At 38.8% G+C, this 20,494-nt stretch overlaps 1 protein-coding gene across 2 annotated transcripts in view; it reads left to right on the top strand.

The window, feature by feature from the left end:
* The window catches only part of SLC5A8 (solute carrier family 5 member 8), a 58,030-nt gene extending 37,536 nt beyond the window's left edge, over window positions 1-20,494 (top strand). Inside the window, exons 11-15 of one of the 2 annotated variants that reach the window (XM_015152576.3) lie at window positions 3,489-3,575; window positions 4,986-5,191; window positions 14,094-14,197; window positions 17,837-17,916; window positions 18,678-20,494. In XM_015152576.3, coding sequence (XP_015008062.2) covers window positions 3,489-3,575; window positions 4,986-5,191; window positions 14,094-14,197; window positions 17,837-17,916; window positions 18,678-18,803 — 603 coding nt within the window. In that variant the 3' untranslated portion in view covers window positions 18,804-20,494. Of the gene's footprint in view, window positions 1-3,488; window positions 3,576-4,985; window positions 5,192-14,093; window positions 14,198-15,377; window positions 15,529-17,836; window positions 17,917-18,677 lie in introns of those variants that run through there. The other variant, XM_077954801.1, reaches the window with a different exon arrangement.

Genomic DNA, 20,494 nt, shown 5'->3' with positions numbered 1-20,494 from the left:
CAGACTTGGTCGCTACCTGTCCTCCATTCTTCCCTCATCATTGGTGAGTCTGCCCCAAAGCCACAGCTGAGCCCCATTCTCATGAACTCCCCTGACTGCTCAGCTGGACACTAGATCTACTCTATACTCTCTGTGATGATACAGTTCAATTCCAGATTGTTCCGAGGGTGCCACCGACTCCTACTCACCGTCCTACAGAAGATCTGTTTCTCAAGATTTGACTGACCATGGAGTGCACTTTCAAGCTCGGGCAGCCTCTCAATTATTGACCCCCTCAGGGTCAGGGGTGGAGTGTGGTGTACAATGAGATGTATCATGGCTATACGATTAATGATAGGCATAAGGCCACTCAAGCAACTCACAGGGTCAGTCCTATCTGTCCGGTTGGGGATTTCCAACCGGATTTCCAGGAGACCAGGTTACCTCAGCACGATGCAACTTTCACAAACCTTAGATCAAAGGTTACCCTTACAAGCATAGTTTAATCTCTCTTTGTGAATAAAACACCTGGTAATTGACCTGGATTGAATACAAGTATAAGAAAGGAGGAAGGATCCTCCAAACTCTGAGAATGGTCTCTAGATGAAAACCTTCCTGGTCTGTCAGTCATCTGACCGGTGACTAAATCTGTCCCACAACACCATCCTGCTCCTTCTATCCTTCTGGTGCTCTTAGCACTGCCAGAATAAAATGCATGGGCATCAGACGGTGTACAAGACTCAACGATGATGCAAAGCGAACTCAAGGGGAGAGGCTTCCCTGGGAAGCTGGTTAACTAGGACCACCTAGAACATCCGAGGACAACAGGGTGGAATTCACTGACATCATGGAGGAGGTGGCTTTGTCACTGCTGGGCCATGGTGAAAGTCCCGATTTTCCACTAGGCCTCCTGTGACATTGCCAGTAGGGAGGCAAAGGGTGCCTCGTGACAGGCTTGGGGTATGGAATCTAGGCTGGCATGGGTGTGGGTGGGGTGAACAGATTATTCTGTGGAATGAAGTGGTTGGGGTCTAAGAGTTTTCCATCTTCATAGGCTGCTCCTTTCCTGGCCCTGTGACTAGAGAGAGAATAGGCCTTTATGAGGGGTTTTAATCTTATTTTATTTTTTTGCTTGTGTCTGTTGCCATTTCGAGGCTAGCTGGCTTCTTTGACTCTCAGGCTGGGATACATGAAGCAAAAAGAAAATTCAGGGAACTCACACTGTACCATTCTTCAGGTCCAGGGTCCCTAGTGGGCTGCCTTCTTTCCACCTTTCAGAGTGGTCTTATGTTTTTTTTATATGAAATGTCAGGATTTTTAATTTTATTAGCAGGAGGAATAGAGAAATGTATGTTTATCTTCTCAGAAGTAGAAACACTTCATTGAAATTTTTTTTTTTTTTTGGTTTATTTACCTGAAGGGTCTTCCACCTCCTGTGGCATTTGCTCTTCTGATTAGAGAGCATTTTGTGTTGGAAAGCTCCCTCCTGCTCCTGTGGAGCTGTGGGCCTGGAGAGGACAGACCAATCTTTAGAACAGTGTCTTCTTCCTGAACCCTGTGGTCACCTCACTGTCTTTAGCATACGGGCCTTGGCATAGACTTCTCCTCTGACTGCAACACCTTCCTCTCTACCTCGTCCACTGCCTAAGCCTTAGTTATTCTTCAGTTTTCATTTTAACACTTTACTTATTTAAAGAGACTTTTCCTGTTACCTGGATACGTTTGCATTCCCTTCTGCTAAATGTTTCAGGAGCACCTTGTACTTTCTTTATCATCTCTTGTCAAACTTTATTGCAGTTATTTATCTAATGTCTGTTTTACTGAATAGCCTATAATCCACGAAGGTGGGGAAGATGACATTGTTGTTCAACCCTCTATCAAATATCTGGTGCCTACTGCAGTGCCCAGGACAAAGCAAGATGTTAACAACTTTAGCTCGAATGTTAACTAATAATGTAGTTAGACTCATAAATATCCTATGATCTGATCACCCCAAGTGCTCCCTGAAATTTCCCTGGCCACTTGGGCTGCTCCTCTGGGATCCCGGACCTCCTGTTGACGTAGAAACTTAAAGGTTAATACTGGCAAAGTGGGGGTCCTCCAGGATCTTTTTCAGTCCTAAGGCTTGGGGCCATTCTACTTGGTTGTTGCTTAGGGCATACCAGCTGTTAAAATAGTTTGATCTCATCTCTGGTTATATGAGTGAATGAATTAGATCCAGAGCTCCAAGCCTGTCCAGCACTCCTAAACCATAGCCAGTCATACAGAATGTGCTTTCTTCATAGTCTGCAATAGTGCCTGGAGCTCTTATTGTGGTTGATTCCCCTTTTTCCATATATCAGCTATGGCCTGATTATATACAATGACATGTTCTAGCAGAGTCATCATAACTCCAAGCCAGTTCATCCTTGCTTCATCTCCAGCCAAGGTCTTCTTTCCTCTTATAGATCTTTTTGGGGTATCTTCCTTATGTCTCCAAAACTGCTCACAGATCACATAGTCATAACTTGCTTTGTGGGTCATATGACCTCTTGCAGTGGAGTCTGTCTCCCTTCTGACTGTACTCTGTGTAAACTGACTCAGGATCACATCCTTGAGTCCGCATCATTTTAAAGACTAGTTCTCCACTCTACTTGGTACCACCTCTTTTTCTTCTTTCATGAAGTAGGCCTATTCAAAACAATAGCAACAATAACAACAAGCACTATTTCCTCTAATATTTCCTTGACATGATATTTTCTCTTTGATTCATTCATTCTGTTCTATTAAACCCCTCTCCTCTCTGGGCAAACCAGTGATTCCCTGCTCTTCTTTTATGGTTCTGTCCATTCTTAAGAACTGGGCATTTGATTATTGGGATCATATATCTCTTGGAAGCTTCATTTAGTGGAATTACCTCATGCGATGTTTGCACTGTAAAACTTTTTCACTATCCTGGATTTGGTATCTCCACATCAAAGCAGAGGTTGCAGTTATCTGATTAGATTTTAAATCTATTTCTATATGATTTGATCAGTCTTTTAAAAATCATATTTATCATTCTAGTTTCATCCTTAAGGAACCAAATCAGGAATGGCCAACGGGTTTCATCCTCCTCTCTGGTCACATAGTAGTACTTGTCCACAGTTTTGAGAGGATTTTGAGATGATCAAAGCACAAAGGAGTGCTGTGATTTATAAACATCTGCAGGAGCAATGCTAAGAGGAGAGGTATCATTCATGATTTATACATTCATATAGGCACTCCCATTGTCTCAGGCCTCTTTATCTTCTTTGTGTTGTGTGGCCTTTTTTGAGGCTACCTGTAGAAACAGATGGATACTTGAGACTGAGACGCAGAAACTTGTAAGTTGTAATGACGTCTTTTCCAGTGACAAGGCTTTCATGACTAAAACTATGATTTTCAGAAGGAGGCTGAATACTTTAAATCATTATCCTGATTAAATGACTTTGAAATATTTTAGTTTGGATTTGAGATTGCTAATTGCTGACGTTGTGTTATTTTTGTAGGCAGCACTCAGCATATTTGGTATGGTTGGTGGACCACTTATGGGCCTGTTCGCTTTGGGCATTTTGGTTCCCTTTGCCAACTCAATTGTAAGTACAAAGAACGAATATGTGTGAGGATTACTTTTTGAACTATACTAGCAGCTCTACACAGTTTTCTCGGTTGTAAAGATATGGTTCCTTTGAGATTTGTCATTAGCTACTTGTCTTGATGACTTAAATTATTTCTATTGACTTTAGTGGAGTATACAAGGAAGTATTACGTATAGGGACCCTAAAAGTGTGAAGTTCAATGGAAACTTCCAGAACCACATAGGGCAATTTTTAATATTCATAATATAACTAAAGGAGCAACATTTTTTTGTGCACTTACCTACTTGCCCTTCTCAAAAATTAATAGCTAGGATTTAAAAGAGATCAATAGGCTCAGATATGAGCAATTTAAGGGCAGTAAAACTTAGGATTTCTGTGAATAGCCATAGCACAGCAAAGAGATGCAACACAATCTTACCACCTTGGCCAGGAATTTTCTACTCCTGACATTTAAAGCTGTAGCTCCCACAACATGATTTAGCCCCAAAGGGATGATCATAATTGGGAATATTTTCCAGAAAGACATAATATCTCTGTCTTTCTACCTAGACATATCTGTGCTTAGAAGTGCTAACGTTTGTTTGGAATAAATGAGCTAGAAATTATTTCTCTGAAACCCAGAAGAAAGTCCACTGGTTCAGTCTGGCTATAAGATATAGTTCAGGAAAAACTGATAATGTATGTACAGTTGCTTCAGATATAGAATAGCCATTCAACTCTGACTTCACATTTGGAACTCTATTTTCCTTATAAGGCATTAGGAATTGGTAAGGCAGATATTAATAAGGACTATTGTGGTTATTATTTATTATCCTCAATGAAATGTCATATGAAAAGCTACTTTTGTAGAAATTAATCACAATGAAAGAGATTTGTTTGTGTCCACCTCAGAATGTTGAAGCTTGGATTAGACTCTTTGCATGATGAAATGCATTAGTTTGTTAAGTATCAGAAAAGTGTATTTAAAAAATCAACTTTTGATATTTGGCATTTGTTGCCAGCATGCATTTCCTCCAGAAGAGCTGTAGCTGACTAAGCCAACATGCCCTTTTCTGGGGGTGGTAATGGGAGAATAACATACTATTTCTCCTGCCATGAACAGTATCTTTTTTTTTTTTAAACCATATCCAGGTTTTTCACTAGCAGATTATCTGCCTTCCTTCAAAGTGGGCTTTCTCACTCCTTTTTCCCTCCCTGCCTCACTACCTTTCATTCATTTATTCACTTGTTCATTTATTCAATAGATTTTTATGGGCTGAGGACTGTCTTGGGAGAAGAGAGCACTGAATGTTTCTGCCCTTGTGGGTTTTATAATTTTGTGCCATGTTGAACTTGGCTTTCTAGTGTTAATTTTGACATCAAAGCAAATTGTATTATTTTTCTTTTAAAAGCATTCTTGTTTTACAGGGAGCACTTGTTGGTCTGATGGCTGGATTTGCTACTTCTCTATGGGTTGGAATTGGAGCTCAAATGTATCCTCCACTTCCTGAGAGAACGTTGCCATTGCAGCTTGATATCCAAGGCTGTAACAGCACATACAACGAGACAAATTTGATGACAACCACAGAAATGCCCTTTACTACTGGTGTTTTTCAAATACACAATGTTCAAAGGTATTGAATTAAGTTTTATTACATTATACTTTTAAAAATGTATGCAACAAGTAGAGAACTCCAGTTGTTTTTTGTCTTGCTTACAACACTGTGACTTTGCCTAATTCTGGAATGAGTAAAACCCGTGTGGCTAGCTATACTATTTTCTGCAGCAGTTTAACAAAAAATGTCATATTTTCATAATTTTTCTAGACATTTCTGCCTTATCTACAGATGTAAGAAAACTTAAATATTAATGAGAAAATTCTATTATGTGTAAACTCTCCTAAACACCAGCTCTTAGCTGCACAAAGAATTATCGTTGTTTTGGAAAAACTTTTAAAATGGAAAGCACAATTATAAATAAATATTGCTTATGTAGTCTTTGAAGGATAGATTTTACTGACCACAAGCTACAATTATTTAAACATGTTAAATAATTGCCATTTGTTCAGTTGAAGATTCCAAATCTTTAAAGCACTAGCAGTGCTTGCAGCTGTGATCTTCATGCTTGATTTCAGTCATGCAGTACACTTTGGAGCCTCTAGATGCTGAAGTTGTCTGATTTAACGTAATGATGTAGACCTGTGGGGAGAGGCATGCTTTACTGTATAGTGCATGTGAGGGCAAGACTTTCTTTAGTGGATATATAAATGTCCAGCCTTAAAGCACAAACCCTGTGGATATGTTCGAGGAATGCAAAGATGATGCCATTGCCCCCAAAATATTGCCCCGGTGCCAGCTTATCTGGAATGACATCATTATAGAGTCATCCGTTTGGGGTTAAGGCACAGCATACCCCTCTTAAAATGGACACAGTCCTGGGAGAAGGAACATGATCATACATATAGCCATTGTTAGCAATTCGTGTTCCAGAAGGAATTCAGCTATGAGAAAGCTAGCCAGTGGGACTTCCAGGGGCGTTCCAGGCAGGCAAGCCCTATATGGTTCAGTGAAAAGGTAGTTCCAGAGCCTGAGGCATATTTGAGGGAAGTTTTACTAGGTGAGGTGCAGTGTAGAGAGGGGCAAGGACATGTGGGGAGCAGTCTGGACAGGCATGAAAGCACGAATGAGAGGGGACTGGGAGAGTCATTACAGTCAGAAAGGGAGAAAAGATTAATTGAAGGTTAAGTGAGAAGACATACAGGATGTACTTCTTGTTTTACCATTTTGCTTAGCATTTTCCTAATTATGTAAATATTTGCCCTTAAGAGTCTAAGGCAAAATGGTTATTTGGATTCCTGGAAGAAATAAATTAGCTGAAGTTTATTCTATGCCTGGTACCATAATAATCAGTTTTACATGTTAGTTTACTTACCAAATATTTCAGCTTAATAAACAGGAATTTTTGAGCATGGACTATGTACCCAGCACTGTGCTGACCGTTTATTTAGTATCCATGGAAGAAAATCTTTCTCTCCCAGCCACTGTTTCCTGCCTTCCAGAAAATTCTAATCTAGCTGGAGGGAATGTGCAAAACAATAAACTCAGTGAGCATGCTAAGTATGAAAACTAGGACATAGTAAATAATAAATACTTGATACATTTTTGTTAAAAGAGTGAGTACAAAGTTGGAGTGTAAGTTAGCATTAAGACTTCAGAGATGTACTACTACTTCAAGAATGCATAGGTTTGGCTAGATGAAGGGGAAGATCTAGAAAGTTATTCTTGTCACCAGAAGGGAGATTGGAAAAGAAAATAAATTAAAACATGCATTGTGGTAAGTAATATTCACAGGGTATCATGGGAGCCAGAAGGAGGAAGTCTACCTGACTGGAGTCAAGGAAACCTTAGAGGAGAATTGCACGGGCTGGAGTTAGTCGGGTGGCGGGATTGAGCACAAGGACACACGGAGGGAGGAGTATGTGTCACAGAATGAAGAAACGACAGGTGCAAAGGCTTGAAGGACTGAAGGATCAGGGCATCTTAGAAAAATCATCCTAGTTCCGTATGGCTGGAGCACAAGGGTTGTGAGTCACCCAGCTGTAGGTTGAATGTGTGATCCTTTGGTTGCCTAGATACAAATTGTTTCGATTGCCTAGATTCAGTATTGATTTTTTTAAGTTTCCAATATTTGATGGTTACATTGGTAGCTTGCTGTGGTTTTAATTTGTGTTTCGCTTATGATTAATGAAGTCAAATGCATTTTCATTTGTTTGTTGGCCATTTGGATATCTACTTTTGCTACTTAGTCCATTTGAAATGGAGTTTTTAGTACATTTGAAATGGATTCTCTGTCTTTTTCTTATTTACACAGGAGTTCATGATGTATTCTAGATATGAGATATGTTTTGAAAATATTTTTCTCCCATTCCATGGGTTGCCTTTTTACTCTTTTAATGATACATTTTTTTTTGTCAGTCAAAATCTCTTAATTTTAATTGATATCTGTTTCTCAGTTTTTTCCTATATAGTTAGTCCTTTATGTGTCTTGTTGAGAAATCGTTGTCTATCCTGCAATCATAAAGATATTCCACTAATTTTTCATTTAAAAGCTTTATTGTTAACCATTTCCATTTGGGAAGTGTAATCCACTTTGGAATTGATTTCTGTGGGTGGTGTGATCAAGATTATTCTTCCCCATGTGGACATTCGGTTAACCAAACTGAATTCAAACTTATTGAAAAGACTCCCCTTTTGCCCCGCTGAATGTGCTGGTGATGAAAACAATGTTAACCGAGTAACTATTTTTCTGTGGATCTATTTCTCAATTCTTTAGTCTGTTCTATTTTGTCTGTCTTTGGCTCAATATCACACTCTCTTAATTTCATTAGCTCACCTCAATGTGTTCCCCTTCTGTCTGGGCTCTTGACACCTCAAGTTCTCATTGTTTTGTTTTTGTTTTTGTTTGAGACAGAGTCTCGTTCTGTTGCCCAGGCTCTAGCTCAATGCAACCTCCACCTCCTGGGTTCAAGTGATTTTTGTGCCTCAGCCTCCCAAGTAGCTGAGATTACAGGCATGTACCATGACTCCTGGCCAATTTTTGTATTTTTAGTAGAGATGGGTTTTCACCATGTTGGCCAGGCTGGTCTCGAACTCCTGACCTCGGGTTATCCACCTGCCTTGGCCTCTCAAAGTGCTGGGATTATAGGCGTGAGCCACCGCGCCCAGCCAAATTCTCATTGTCTTGATCTCGCTGATATCTTCAAAAACCTGCCTCCCTCCCCATGCCCCAGGTTTTATATGTTGTTCTCAGCAGAATGATTGGTCTGAATCAAGCAGCTGTCAAAACTGAAAGTGGAATCCTAGAGCAATCATTGTAGAAATGATCATAGAATTTTCATGTTACTCTTTCACTTAAAACATTGCAATGAGTGCCATTGCCTGTAGAGTAAAATTCCAACTCATGTCCGGTGCCACAAAAAGTCCCCTGCCTATCTTTCATCTTGTAATCACTGTCTTCTCACTGTGCCTCAGTCAGCTTGTGTTTAGTCTCTGAGATGCTTTCCTCAAGAACATCTGAGAACATTTCTCAGATCTCAGTTCAAATGTCACTTATTCCCAAAGGTTTTCTCTGACCACTTGTAGGGTAGTTCCTCCCTCTCCATCCTGTTAATAGCAAATCATTTTGTTTTATTTTCCTTACAGTGCTTTCTACTAGTGGAAATTATTATATTTATTAATTTGTTTATTGTATTTACCTCTCCATTAGAATATACACTTTATGTGAGCAGGAATCTTATTTACCTTATGTTTAAAACATAATTTCAGCTTTTATTTAGATACTTCTGCAGCCTTCTTACTGGGGTAAATTCTTGCCTCTCTCCCTTCAACCTCTAGTCATCCCCAGTGTCTATTGTTCCCTTCTTTGTGTCCATAAGTACCCAATGTTTAGCTCCTACTTATAAGTGAGAACATGTGGTATTTGGTTTTCTGTGCCTGCATTAATTTGCTTAGGATAATGGCTTCCAGCTGCATCCATGTTGCTGAAAAGGACATGATTGTGTTCTTTTTTTATGGCTGCATGGTATTCCATGGTGTATATGAACCACATTTTCTTTTTTTTTCTTTTTTCTTTAATTTTTATTTATTTTTATTTTGTTACCCTTTCTTTTGTTTTTGTTATACTTTAAGTTCTAGGGTACATGTGCACAATGTGCAGGTTTGTTACATATGTATACATGTGCCATGTTGGTGTGCTGCACCCATTAACTTGTCATTTACATCAGGTATATCTCCTGATGCTATCCCTCCCCCGTCCTCCCATCCTATGACAGGCCTGTGTGTGTGATGTTCCCCTTCCTGTGTCCAAATGTTCTCATTGTTCAGTTCCCACCTATGAGTGAGAACATGTGGTGTTTGGTTTTCTGTTCTTGCGATAGTTTGCTGAGAATGATGGTTTCCAGCTTCATCCATGCCCCTACAAAGGACATGAACTTATCCTTTTTTATGGCTGCATAGTATTCCACGGTGTATATGTGCCACATTTTCTTAATCCATTGATGGACATTTGGGTTGTTTCCAAGTCTTTGCTATTGTGAGTAGTGCCGCAGTAAACATACGTGTGCATGTGTCTTTATAGCAGCACAATTTATAATCCTTTGGGTATATACCCAGTAATGGGATGGCTGGGTCAAATGGTATTTCTAGTTCTAGATCCTTGAGGAATCACCACACTGTCTTCCACAATAGTTGAAGTAGTTTACAGTCCCACCAACAGTGTAAAAGTGTTCCTATTTCTCCACATCCTCTCCAGCACCTGTTGTTTCCTGACTTTTTAATGATCACCATTCTAACTGGTGTGAGATGGTATCTCACTGTGGCTTTGATTTGCATTTCTTTGATGGCGAGTGATGATGAACATTTTTTCATGTGTCTGTTGGCTGCATAAATGTCTTCTTTTGAGAAGTGTCTGTTCCTATCCTTTGCCCACTTTTTGATGGGGTTGTTTGTTTTTTTCTTCTAAATTTGTTTGAGTTCTTTGTACGTTCTGGATATTAGCCCTTTGTCAGATGAGTAGATTGCAAAAATTTTCTCCCATTCCATAGGTTGCCTGTTGACTCTGATGGTAGTTTCTTTTTCTGTGCAGAAGCTCTTTAGTTTAATTACATCCCATTTGTCAATTTTGGCTTTTGTTGCCATTGCTTTTGGTGTTTTAGACATGAAGTCCTTGCCCACGCCTGTGTCCTGAATGGTATTGCCTAGGTTTTCTTCTAGGGTTTTTATGGTTTTAGGCCTAACCTTTAAGTCTCTAATCCATCTTGAATTAATTTTTGTATAAGGTGTAAGAAAGGGATCCAGTTTCAACTTTCTACATATGACTAGCCAGTTTTCCCAGCACCATTTATTAAATAGGGAATCCTTTCCCCATTTCTTGTTTTTGTCAGGTTTGTCAAAGATCAGATGGTTGTAGATGTGTGGTATTATTTCTGAGGGCTCTGTTCTGTTCCATTGGTCTATATCTCTGTTTTGGTACCAGTACCATGCTGTTTTGGTTACTGTAGCCTTGTAGTATAGTTTGAAGTCAGGTAGCGTGATGCCTCCAGCTTTGTTCTTTTGGCTTAGGATTGTCTTGGCAATGTAGGCTCTTTTTTGGTTCCATATGAACTTTAAAGTAGTTTTTCCCAATTCTGTGAAGAAAGTCATTGGTAGCTTAATGGGGATGGCATTGAATCTATAAATTACCTTGGGTAGTATGGCCATTTTCACGATACTTATTCTTCCTATCCATGAGCACAGAATGTTCTTCCATTTGTTTGTGTCCTCTTTTATTTCACTGAGCAGTGGTTTGTAGTTCTCCTTGAAAGGGTCCTTCACATCCCTTGTAAGTTGGATTCCTAGGTATTTTATTCTATTTGAAGCCATTGTTAATGGGGGTTCACTCATGATTTGGCTCTCTGTTTGTCTGTTATTGGTGTATAAGAATGCTTGTGATTTTTGCACATTGATTTTATATCCTGAGACTTTGCTGAAGTTGCTTATCAGCTTAAAGAGATTTTGGACTGAGACGATGGGGTTTTCTAAATATACAATCATGTCATCTGCAAACAGGGACAATTTGACTTCCTCTTTTCCTAATTGAATACCCTTTATTTCTTTCTCCTGCCTGATTGCCCTGGCCAGAACTTCCAACACTATATTGAATAGGAGTGATGAGAGAAGGCATCCCTGTCTTGTGCCAGTTTTCAAAGGGAATGCTTCCCATTTTTGCCCATTCAGTATGATATTGGCTGTGAGTTATTATTTTGAGATATGTTCCATCAATACCGAATTTATTGAGAGTTTTTAGCATGAAGGGCTGTTGAATTTTGTCAAAGGCCTTTACTGCATCTATTGAGATAATCACATTGTTTTTGTCTTTGGTTCTGTTTATATGCCGGATTATGTTTATTGATTTACATATGTTGAACCAGCCTTGCATCCCAGGGATGAAGCCCACTTGATCATGGTGGAATAAGCTTTTTGATGTGCTGCTGGATTCGATTTGCCAGTATTTTATTGAGGATTTTTGCATCGATGTTCATCAGGGATATTGGGATATTGGTCTAAAATTCTCTTTTTTTGTTGTGTCTCTGCCAGGCTTTGGTGTCAGGATGATGTTGGCCTCATAAAATGAGTTAGGAAGGATTCCCTCTTTTTCTATTGATTGGAATAGTCTCAGAAGGAATGGTACCAGCTGCTCCTTGTACTTCTGGTAGAATTCGGCTGTGAATCCATCTGGCTTGGACTTTTTTTGGTTGGTAGGCTATTAATTATTGCCTCAATTTCAGAGCCTATTATTGGTCTATTCAGGGATTCAACTTCTTCCTGGTTTAGTCTTGGGAGAGTGTATGTGTCCAGGAATTTATCCATTTCTTCTAGATTTTCTAGTTTATTTGCATAGAGGTGTTTATAGTGTTCTCTGATGGTAGTTTGTATTTCTGTGGGGTCGGTGGTGATATCCCCTTTATCATTTTTTATTGCGTCTATTTGATTCTTCTCTCTTTTCTTCTTTATTAGTCTTGTTAGTGGTCTATCAATTTTGTTGATCTTTTCAAAAAACCAGCCCTTGGACTCATTGATTTTTTGAAGGGTTTTTTGTGTCTCTATCTCCTTCAGTTCTGCTCTGATCTTAGTTATTTCTTGCCTTCTGCTAGCTTTTGAATGTGTTTGCTCTTGCTTCTGTAGTTCTTTTAATTGTGATGTTAGGGTATCAATTTTAGATCTTTCCTGCTTTCTCTTGTGGGCATTTAGTGCTAAAAATTTCCCTCTACACACTGCTTTAAATGTGTCCCAGAGATTCTGCTATGTTGTATCTTTGTTCTCATTGGTTTCAAAGAACATCTTTATTTCTGCCTTCATTTTGTTATGTACCCAGTAGTCATTCAGGAGCAGGTTGTTCCGTTTCCATGTAGTTGAGCAGTTTTGAGTGAGTTTCTTTTTTTTTGTTTGTTTGAGATGGAGTCTCGCTCTGTTGCCCAGGCTGGAGTGCAGTGGCCGGATCTCAGCTCACTGCAAGCTCCGCCTCCCGGGTTTTACGCCATTCTCCTGCCTCAGCCTCCCAAGTAGCTGGGACTACAGGCGCCCGCCACCTCACCCGGCTAGTTTTTTGTATTTTTTAGTAGAGACGGGGTTTCACCATGTTAGCCAGGATGGGCTCAATCTCCTGACCTCGTGATCCGCCCGTCTTGGCCTCCCAAAGTGCTGGGATTACATTGAGTGAATTTCTTAATCCTAAATTCTAGTTTGATTGCACTGTGGTCTGAGAGACAGTTTGTTATAATTTCTGTTCTTTTACATTTGCTGCGGAGTTCTTTACTTCCAACTACGTGGTCAATTTTGGAATAAGTGCAATGTGGTGCTGAGAAGTATGTATATTCTGTTGATTTGGGGTGGAGAGTTCTGTAGATGTCTATTGGGTCTGCTTGGTGCAGAGGTGAGTTCAATTCCTGGGTATCCTTGTTAACAAACAAAGCTGGACGGAGAATGACTTTGACGAGTTGAGAGAAGAAGGCTTCAGACGATCAAACTTCTCCGCACTGAAGGAAGAAGTTCGAACCCATCGCAAAGAAGCTAAAAACCTTGAAAAAAGATTAGATGAATGGCTAACTAGAATAACCAATGAAGAGAAGTCCTTAAATGACCTGATAGAGCTGAAAAGCATGGCACGAGAACTATGTGACAAATGCACAAGCTTTAGTAACCGATTTGATCAACTGCAAGAAAGGGTTTCAGTGATTGAAGATAAATGAATGAAATGAAGCGAGAAGAGAAGTTTAGAGAAAAAAAAGAGTAAAAAGAAATGAGCAAAGCCTCTAAGAAATATAGGACTATGTTAAAAGACCAAATCTACATCTGATTGATGTACCTGAAAGTGACAGGGAGAATGGAACCATGTTGGAAAACACTTTGCAGAATATTATCCAGAACTTCCCCAACCTAGCAAGGCAGGCCAACATTCAAATTCAGGAAATACAGAGAATGTCACAAAGATAGTCCTCAAGAAGAGCAACTCCAAGACACATAATTGTCAGATTCACCAAAGTTGAAATGTACCACATTTTCTTTGTCCAGTCCACCATTGATGGGCACCTAGGCTGATTCCATGTCTTTGCTATTGTGAATAGTGCTGTGATGAACATATAAGTGCATGTGTCTTTTTGGTAGAACCATTTATTTTCCTTTGGCTATATATCCAGTAATGGGATTGCTGGGTCAAATGGTTTATCTGCCTTATTTATGGCTGACTGTCCAATCACAAGAGCAGTGCCTGGGACATCATGCAGAATTGAATGAATAAACATGGCCTTCAAGTATTTTAGTATATAGTCAAAGTGAAATTTCACTTTCAATTCCTGATACGATAAAATTAGGACAGCAGGTTATGACATTAAAAACATTATTGAATATTATATTTTGACCTTGCCATGAGAATCACTGGTATATACTGGTAGTTGCTAGTGGCATTACATGAAATCTTACAGTTGTGCTTTTGCTCTCTTAGGACTCCACTGATGGATAACTGGTATTCTTTATCATATCTGTACTTCAGCACTGTTGGAACGTTGGTAACATTATTAGTGGGGATACTTGTCAGTTTACCAACAGGTAACTATCTAAACATTAGTATTGTTGTATTTACCTCTATATCAGTTTTTACTGTATCTGTTTTATAGCTTTTTATGTTATTTTACTGTGATCCTATTGACAGCTAGTTTAATTATTTCTTCTGTTTTACTCATGGGAAATCTGAAGGCTTAGACTAGAAAGCAGAAGATTCATTTCTATTTGAATCTTGGTTCTGCCCTTTAGGGCCTGCATGAACTTGGGCAAGTCACATAGCTACACTGAGCCTCAGCTTTCTTATGTGTAAAATGAGGACAATAATAATTGACCTGCCCATCTCACAAGTTGCTGTAAGACAAAAATAAGATGCTTGAAAAAAACTTCAGTGTTAGGTATTTTACACATATTTTTACAATAACCCAATATGCTATGATCTTTACATTGTCCCATATTCATTCTTTGTAAACTGTAAGGAAGCATAGACAGGTTATATCTAAACATAGTGTGGAGGCTTTTTTTTTCAGATGTTTATCGTTTTTTAAAAAAGTATGTTTATTTTTAAAAAATCAATTTGATACACATAGTATATAAATTGCTCTCTGGGATTGCTATAGAACTGTTATCTTGGAACTCCATTTTGTCCTCATTCTGTGAATTCTCTTGGGCCCTGTTCCTGTGTTGGGTTTTCTACTGCCTATATTCATTACTTCTCATTCTCATTTACTCCCTTAATTGAATGGAACACATCCTGTAGCATATTCTCAAGAATGAGTAGACAAAAGAAGAGGTTTTGGAAACTTTGTGTGTCTGAAAAAAATTATTTAATCTACCTTATGCTTGATTGATTGATTGAGTAGAAATTCCCAGGGTTGAAAAGAACTTTTCTTTTTTCTGAGAGGATGTCTGAATTTTTTTCTAGCTTGCTATGTTGCTGTTGTGACAGTGCCATGCTACCAGCTGACACTTTGTGTGTGTCCCATTTTCACAATGACTGCCTTGGCCTAGGCCTTCAGTAAGGCTCGTTCAATCTGAAGATCCATGTTCTTCAGTTCTGGACATTTTCTTTTTTCTTTTCTTTTCTTCCTTTTTATTTTTTAAAATAATTTTCTGTGTTCTCTCTCTGGGAACTCCTATTAGTCAAACATTTGAATCAGAATCATGGACAGTTCCTCTAATTTTCTCGTTTTTTTCCTCTCTTATTTTTCATCTCTGTGTCTTTTAGGTCTACTATGTGGGATATTTTTTCACTTACTTTTCCAATAATTCTCAAAGGAGTGCTCTGATCCAGTTTTGAGAATAGTCTGTAGGGGAACGAGGGCAGGGAAGAGGCTATTGCAGTAACCCAGGTGAGAGATCACAGTGCTGGGGCCGGGGTAGTGTGGAGTTGGTGAAATGTGCTGGGCTCCCTGACTCCTTACATCCCCTCACACATACGCATCCATAGCAGCCATGCCAGGGGAAGGGTGCACTGCCTCCTTCAACATGTGTTACAACTAGTCAGAAATCGTACACTGTGTTCAAGGATGTCTCATGTCTTTGTTTGCTCCATGCTACAAAGTTGCCAGGACTGTGCCACTTTACAGAATCCTGCTGTCATTTTATGTTTTTTTTGGTACTGGGATAGCACTGCCTCTCAAACTTTTGTGACACTTGTATTTATAATTATAAAATTTGTTGCTATCCATTATTTATCAAACAGTTGCTGGAAAATATTCTCTTTCTTTTCCAAAAGGACTGTGCTCTTTCTCAAAAATAAAATTCCCAGCACGGTAGGTTTATTAATTTTTTGGTCCAGTTTGATATATTTTAAGACAGATTTTTTTGTTGTTATTGTTGAGATGGAGTCTCACTCTTTTGCCCAGGCTGGAGTGCAGTAGTGCGATCTCGGCTCACTGGAAACTCTGCCTCCTGTGTTCAAGGGATTCTCTGGCCTCAGCTTCCCGAGTAGCTGGGATTACAGGCGCGCACCACCATGCCCGGCTAATTTTTGTATTTTTAGTAGAGATGGAGTTTCACCATATTGACCAGGCTGGTCTCGAACTCCTGACCTCAGGTGATCCAACCACCTTGGTCTCCCAAATTGTTGGGATTACAGGCATGAGCCACCATGCCCGGTCTTAAGACAGATTTTCATCTTTTCCCAGAAGTCATTCAGTTTTTCAGATCTGGAATACACCTAACCAGTCTCTCTGTACTATTTGCCCTTTGGTCCTTATTTAGCTCAGTTTTTAAAAGAAAGTGGAGTATCAGAGTACCTCCTTTGAGTACTCCTTTTTTTTCTTTTAAATGCTTTGATTCTGAAAAACTATATACAGCTATATCTTTTGTTTCAAAAAGTAATGCTCTACCTCAGTGACTGGGGTCCAGTAATAAAAGACACTTCAACTTCATTAACTTCACAAATAACTTATTCCTACTTCACAGAAACAGTGAGTACCTTGAAAACTGTCGAGAAGCACACGATTTTGATGTTCCTTGGGAAACAGATTTTAAAACCTATTGTAGTATACTAAAACTCCCGTAAGAGTTCAGGCCTTGCAGACTTGGTTGGCGTTTCAGCACTCCCCTGATTTTTACTATGCAGAAGGCTATGTTTTCATCAGGAAAATGGGGGCAAATCGTTTCCTAAGTGAGATCACAAGTTGTGGGCACAGCGATTGTTTTGTTTCTCTGTTTCTCTAGCACCTAGCAGCATCTCCAGCACACAGCAGGTACTCAATAACATTGCATGAACTTATTTAAAATTGATTCTATCTCCAGAACAGCAAAGGTTCCCATAATTAAAAGTCTAGTATTTGTACTAAAGTAGTGGTTCTTAAACTTTAGAGGGCGTAAGGATCCCCTTGGAAATTTTATAAAAATCAGGCTTCAGGGGTCCTATCCGCAGAGGTCCTAATTTGGTCAGTCCAGGCTAGAATCTGGGAATCTGCATTTTATGTACATTCTCTGAGTGATTTGAGTCAGGGTAGTTTGAGGACCACTCTTTGAGGTACACAATTTTTAAAAGCATCCTCTTTGATCCGCAAAAAATACCAAAGCAGAATAGTTTTTTTTTTTTTTTTTTTTTTGTAAAGAAAACCTTAAGGAAGAGGATTTGGATCAAACATCAGTCAGCATACTGATTTTCATTTAAATAATTTATTCAGCAGTTCAGACTTTCCTGCATTTCTTCATAGACATGTATATTTGTAGCCACGAAAGTGGGGGAAAAGCAGCTCCACTGTCTGAAGCAGAGGCAGATGGTTTGATATTTTACTGATGGCATGGAGGGTGCTTTTAAACCAGTTTCCCTACCAGCATTGGGCCAGATGACTGTTTCTCTAGTTGAGTACCAGATGAAGCAATTGGCTTGCGTTTTTTGCTCTATCTCACATACATATATGTGAGATATATATATATATATATTTTTTTTTATATATATGTATTTTATATATATATATATATATATGACAAGACTCATATTTATTATAGTGAGAGGCTTTCAAGACCCAGGGCTGACTAAGGGAAGGGGAATTGTGGGCTAAGTGATCAGCGTTTTTAAGTTTCCCTTTCTCTTTGTGTTTTATGAATGTATGGAGCTGAATGTGTACAAGTTAAATGCCTGTATAATGGAATGTCTCTGTGTAGTTACTGGTGTCCTTTTTAACAACGTAAGTCATGTACTTTTTTTTTTTTTTCCAGGAGGAAGAAAACAGAACTTAGACCCCAGATATGTACTAACCAAAGAGGACTTTTTATCCAATTTTGATATTTTTAAGAAAGTGAGTTGGCTTTCATTTACCATGAGTTAGGAAACTGGGCTTTATTACCTGGATAGAACACTAGTTAGTCCTCAGCCTCTTTCTTGAAAAGTGATGGACAAGAAAGGTATAGACCCTATATAATCTGATCTATATATGTTGGACAGCTCTCTATCCTATGATGATCTATATCTGTTTTATAGCTCCATATCCTCTGATACACTATACCTATTGTTTATCTGTCTACCCTCCGATGAGCTATATCTGTTGTATATCCTCTTTCCTTTGATGATCTGCATCTGTTGTATATCTCTCTATCCTCTGATAACCTATAACTGTTGTATATCCCTCTATTCTCTGATGAGCTATACCTGTTGTATATTTCTCTAAATCTGTCTATCCTCTGATAATCTGTATCTATTGTATCTCTCCAAATATCTATCTATCCTCTGATAACCTGTGTCTGTTGTATATCTCTCTATATCTGTCTATCCGCTGATAACCTGTATCTGTTATATCTCTCTGTATATCTGTCTATCCTCTGATAACGTAAATCTGTTGTTTATCTATTGTCTGATGGGCCATTTTATATCTATCTTCTGATAACCTGTATCTGTTGAGTATCTACCCTCTGAGGAAGTATACCCGTTCTATATTTCTCTCTCTCAGTAGATTAGAAAGCTGATGTAGAGAAATCAAAATAGTAGGAACAATTTTTTAGAATTACATGAATGAAGAGCTTATTTTTTTCCCCTAATCACCATGTTAACATTTTCTTTTAGAAGAAGCATGTTTTAAACTATAAATCGCATCCAGTGGAAGATGGTGGAACTGATAATCCTGCTTTCAACCACATTGAATTGAACTTCTCAGATCAGAGTGGCAAGAGCAATGGGACTCGTTTGTGAAGCAGCTCTGATATTAGATGCCCTTAAATGATGTTTCAATTTTATATGTTTTCTAAGATAATTGGATCAGGTTTTCTTTGTGTGTGTGTGTTGTATCATGAGTGTTTGGGGGATAAGGTTTTGTTAAAACAAAGTCTGGACTATCTTCACTTACTACATCATTAATTGATGTTACTCTGGAGTTTAGAATTTTGGCATTGACATTTCCCTCTCTTTCCTTTATTTCAATGAAGCTGTAATTGTGAAAATTATAACTACATAGACGCTGAAAGGCTATGCACATGTATTTGATTGTCAACAGTATATTCTTAAATTTGGGTATTATTGAAAATATTTTCCATGCCTTGGTGCTAGCATATAAGTTTGGAAGATTGCCGAAATCATAATTCATCTTGAAAAGAGCTTTTTGGCCGGGCGCGGTGGCTCAAGCCTGTAATCCCAGCACTTTGGGAGGCCGAGATGGGCGGATCACGAGGTCAGGAGTTCGAGACCATCCTGGCTAACACGGTGAAACCCCGTCTCTACTAAAAAATACAAAAATCTAGCCAGGCGAGGTGGCTGGCACCTGTAGTCCCAGCTACTCGTGAGGCTGAGGCAGGAGAATGGCGTAAACCCAGGAGGCAGAGCTTGCAGTGAGCTGAGATCCGGCCACTGCACTCCAGCCCGGGCGACAGAGCGAGACTCCGCCTCAGGAAAAAAAAAAAAAAAAAAAAGAAAAGAGCTTTTTACCCTCCTACCACATACACCATTCTTAGGGAGCAATGAGGTAACAGGTCTGTGTTGTCTGGATCTTTGCTTTTTATTTCCCCGTCAGCCCAGGGCATATACTAACCTGCAAACTGATTCTGGATCAGGAAGGTAGTAATCAACAAGCATTCTGTCTTCGAAAGACCATGGACCCAATGATCAAAGTCTTCTTGGTGCTGTTCATTAATTCTTGTGCCTTTTGGCTTGTTTTCTAGAGTTTCTGGACTTTGGCTGCTGATACTGTCTTTATTTTTATCTGCATGCCCAGTTTCTGATCTATCAACTTGGGTTTTGTTGTGCACTCTACCTGAGCTTGTCTTCATAATTTTCCGTTTATTGCCCTGGGCTTGGATATGTCTCAAGACACTCAAGTGAATCATGCCACCCCCAATCCTGGCTTATCAAGTCCCAGACTATAAATTATGAACTCCCATTAGCTTGGTACTAACATATACTTGATGTAGGTACTTATGGATTTGATGATCCAAGAATATTCTTCAAAATGGTTAAGCTCCATGGAGTTAGATGACTGCACTTAATGCTATTAAGTTGAACTTTTGAATGTCAACTAATTTGCAATCAATTAAATTTAAAGATACATATGCCTAGAAATTTTGAAATGTTAGTATATTTATCCAGTTAAAGAGCTAAATTATATAGGCAAACACTATGTTTTTTTTTTTTAATGTCTGGACTCAAAAAATGCTTTGTTCTGTGTTTTAAAATTTTTAAGTAGCAGTTTCAAAGTTGCTTAGCTGTTTATTTTGCTATGTTCCCGGCTAAGAGTTTGGTTATAGGATTTCATCAATAACTTATTTTTTGTACAGTTTCCACATTAGATACTGTTTAAAAGTTCTTTTTTAAGCTTTTCAGTTTTTTTAGAAACATAAGAGAAACATTTAGATACATACAAATGTTTTCATGATTAAATAATTTTATGCTTA

This window comes from Macaca mulatta, chromosome 11 (genome assembly GCF_049350105.2).
Source record: "Macaca mulatta isolate MMU2019108-1 chromosome 11, T2T-MMU8v2.0, whole genome shotgun sequence".
Lineage (NCBI taxonomy): Eukaryota > Metazoa > Chordata > Mammalia > Primates > Cercopithecidae > Macaca > Macaca mulatta.
This window is presented reverse-complemented; position numbering and strand designations above follow the sequence as displayed.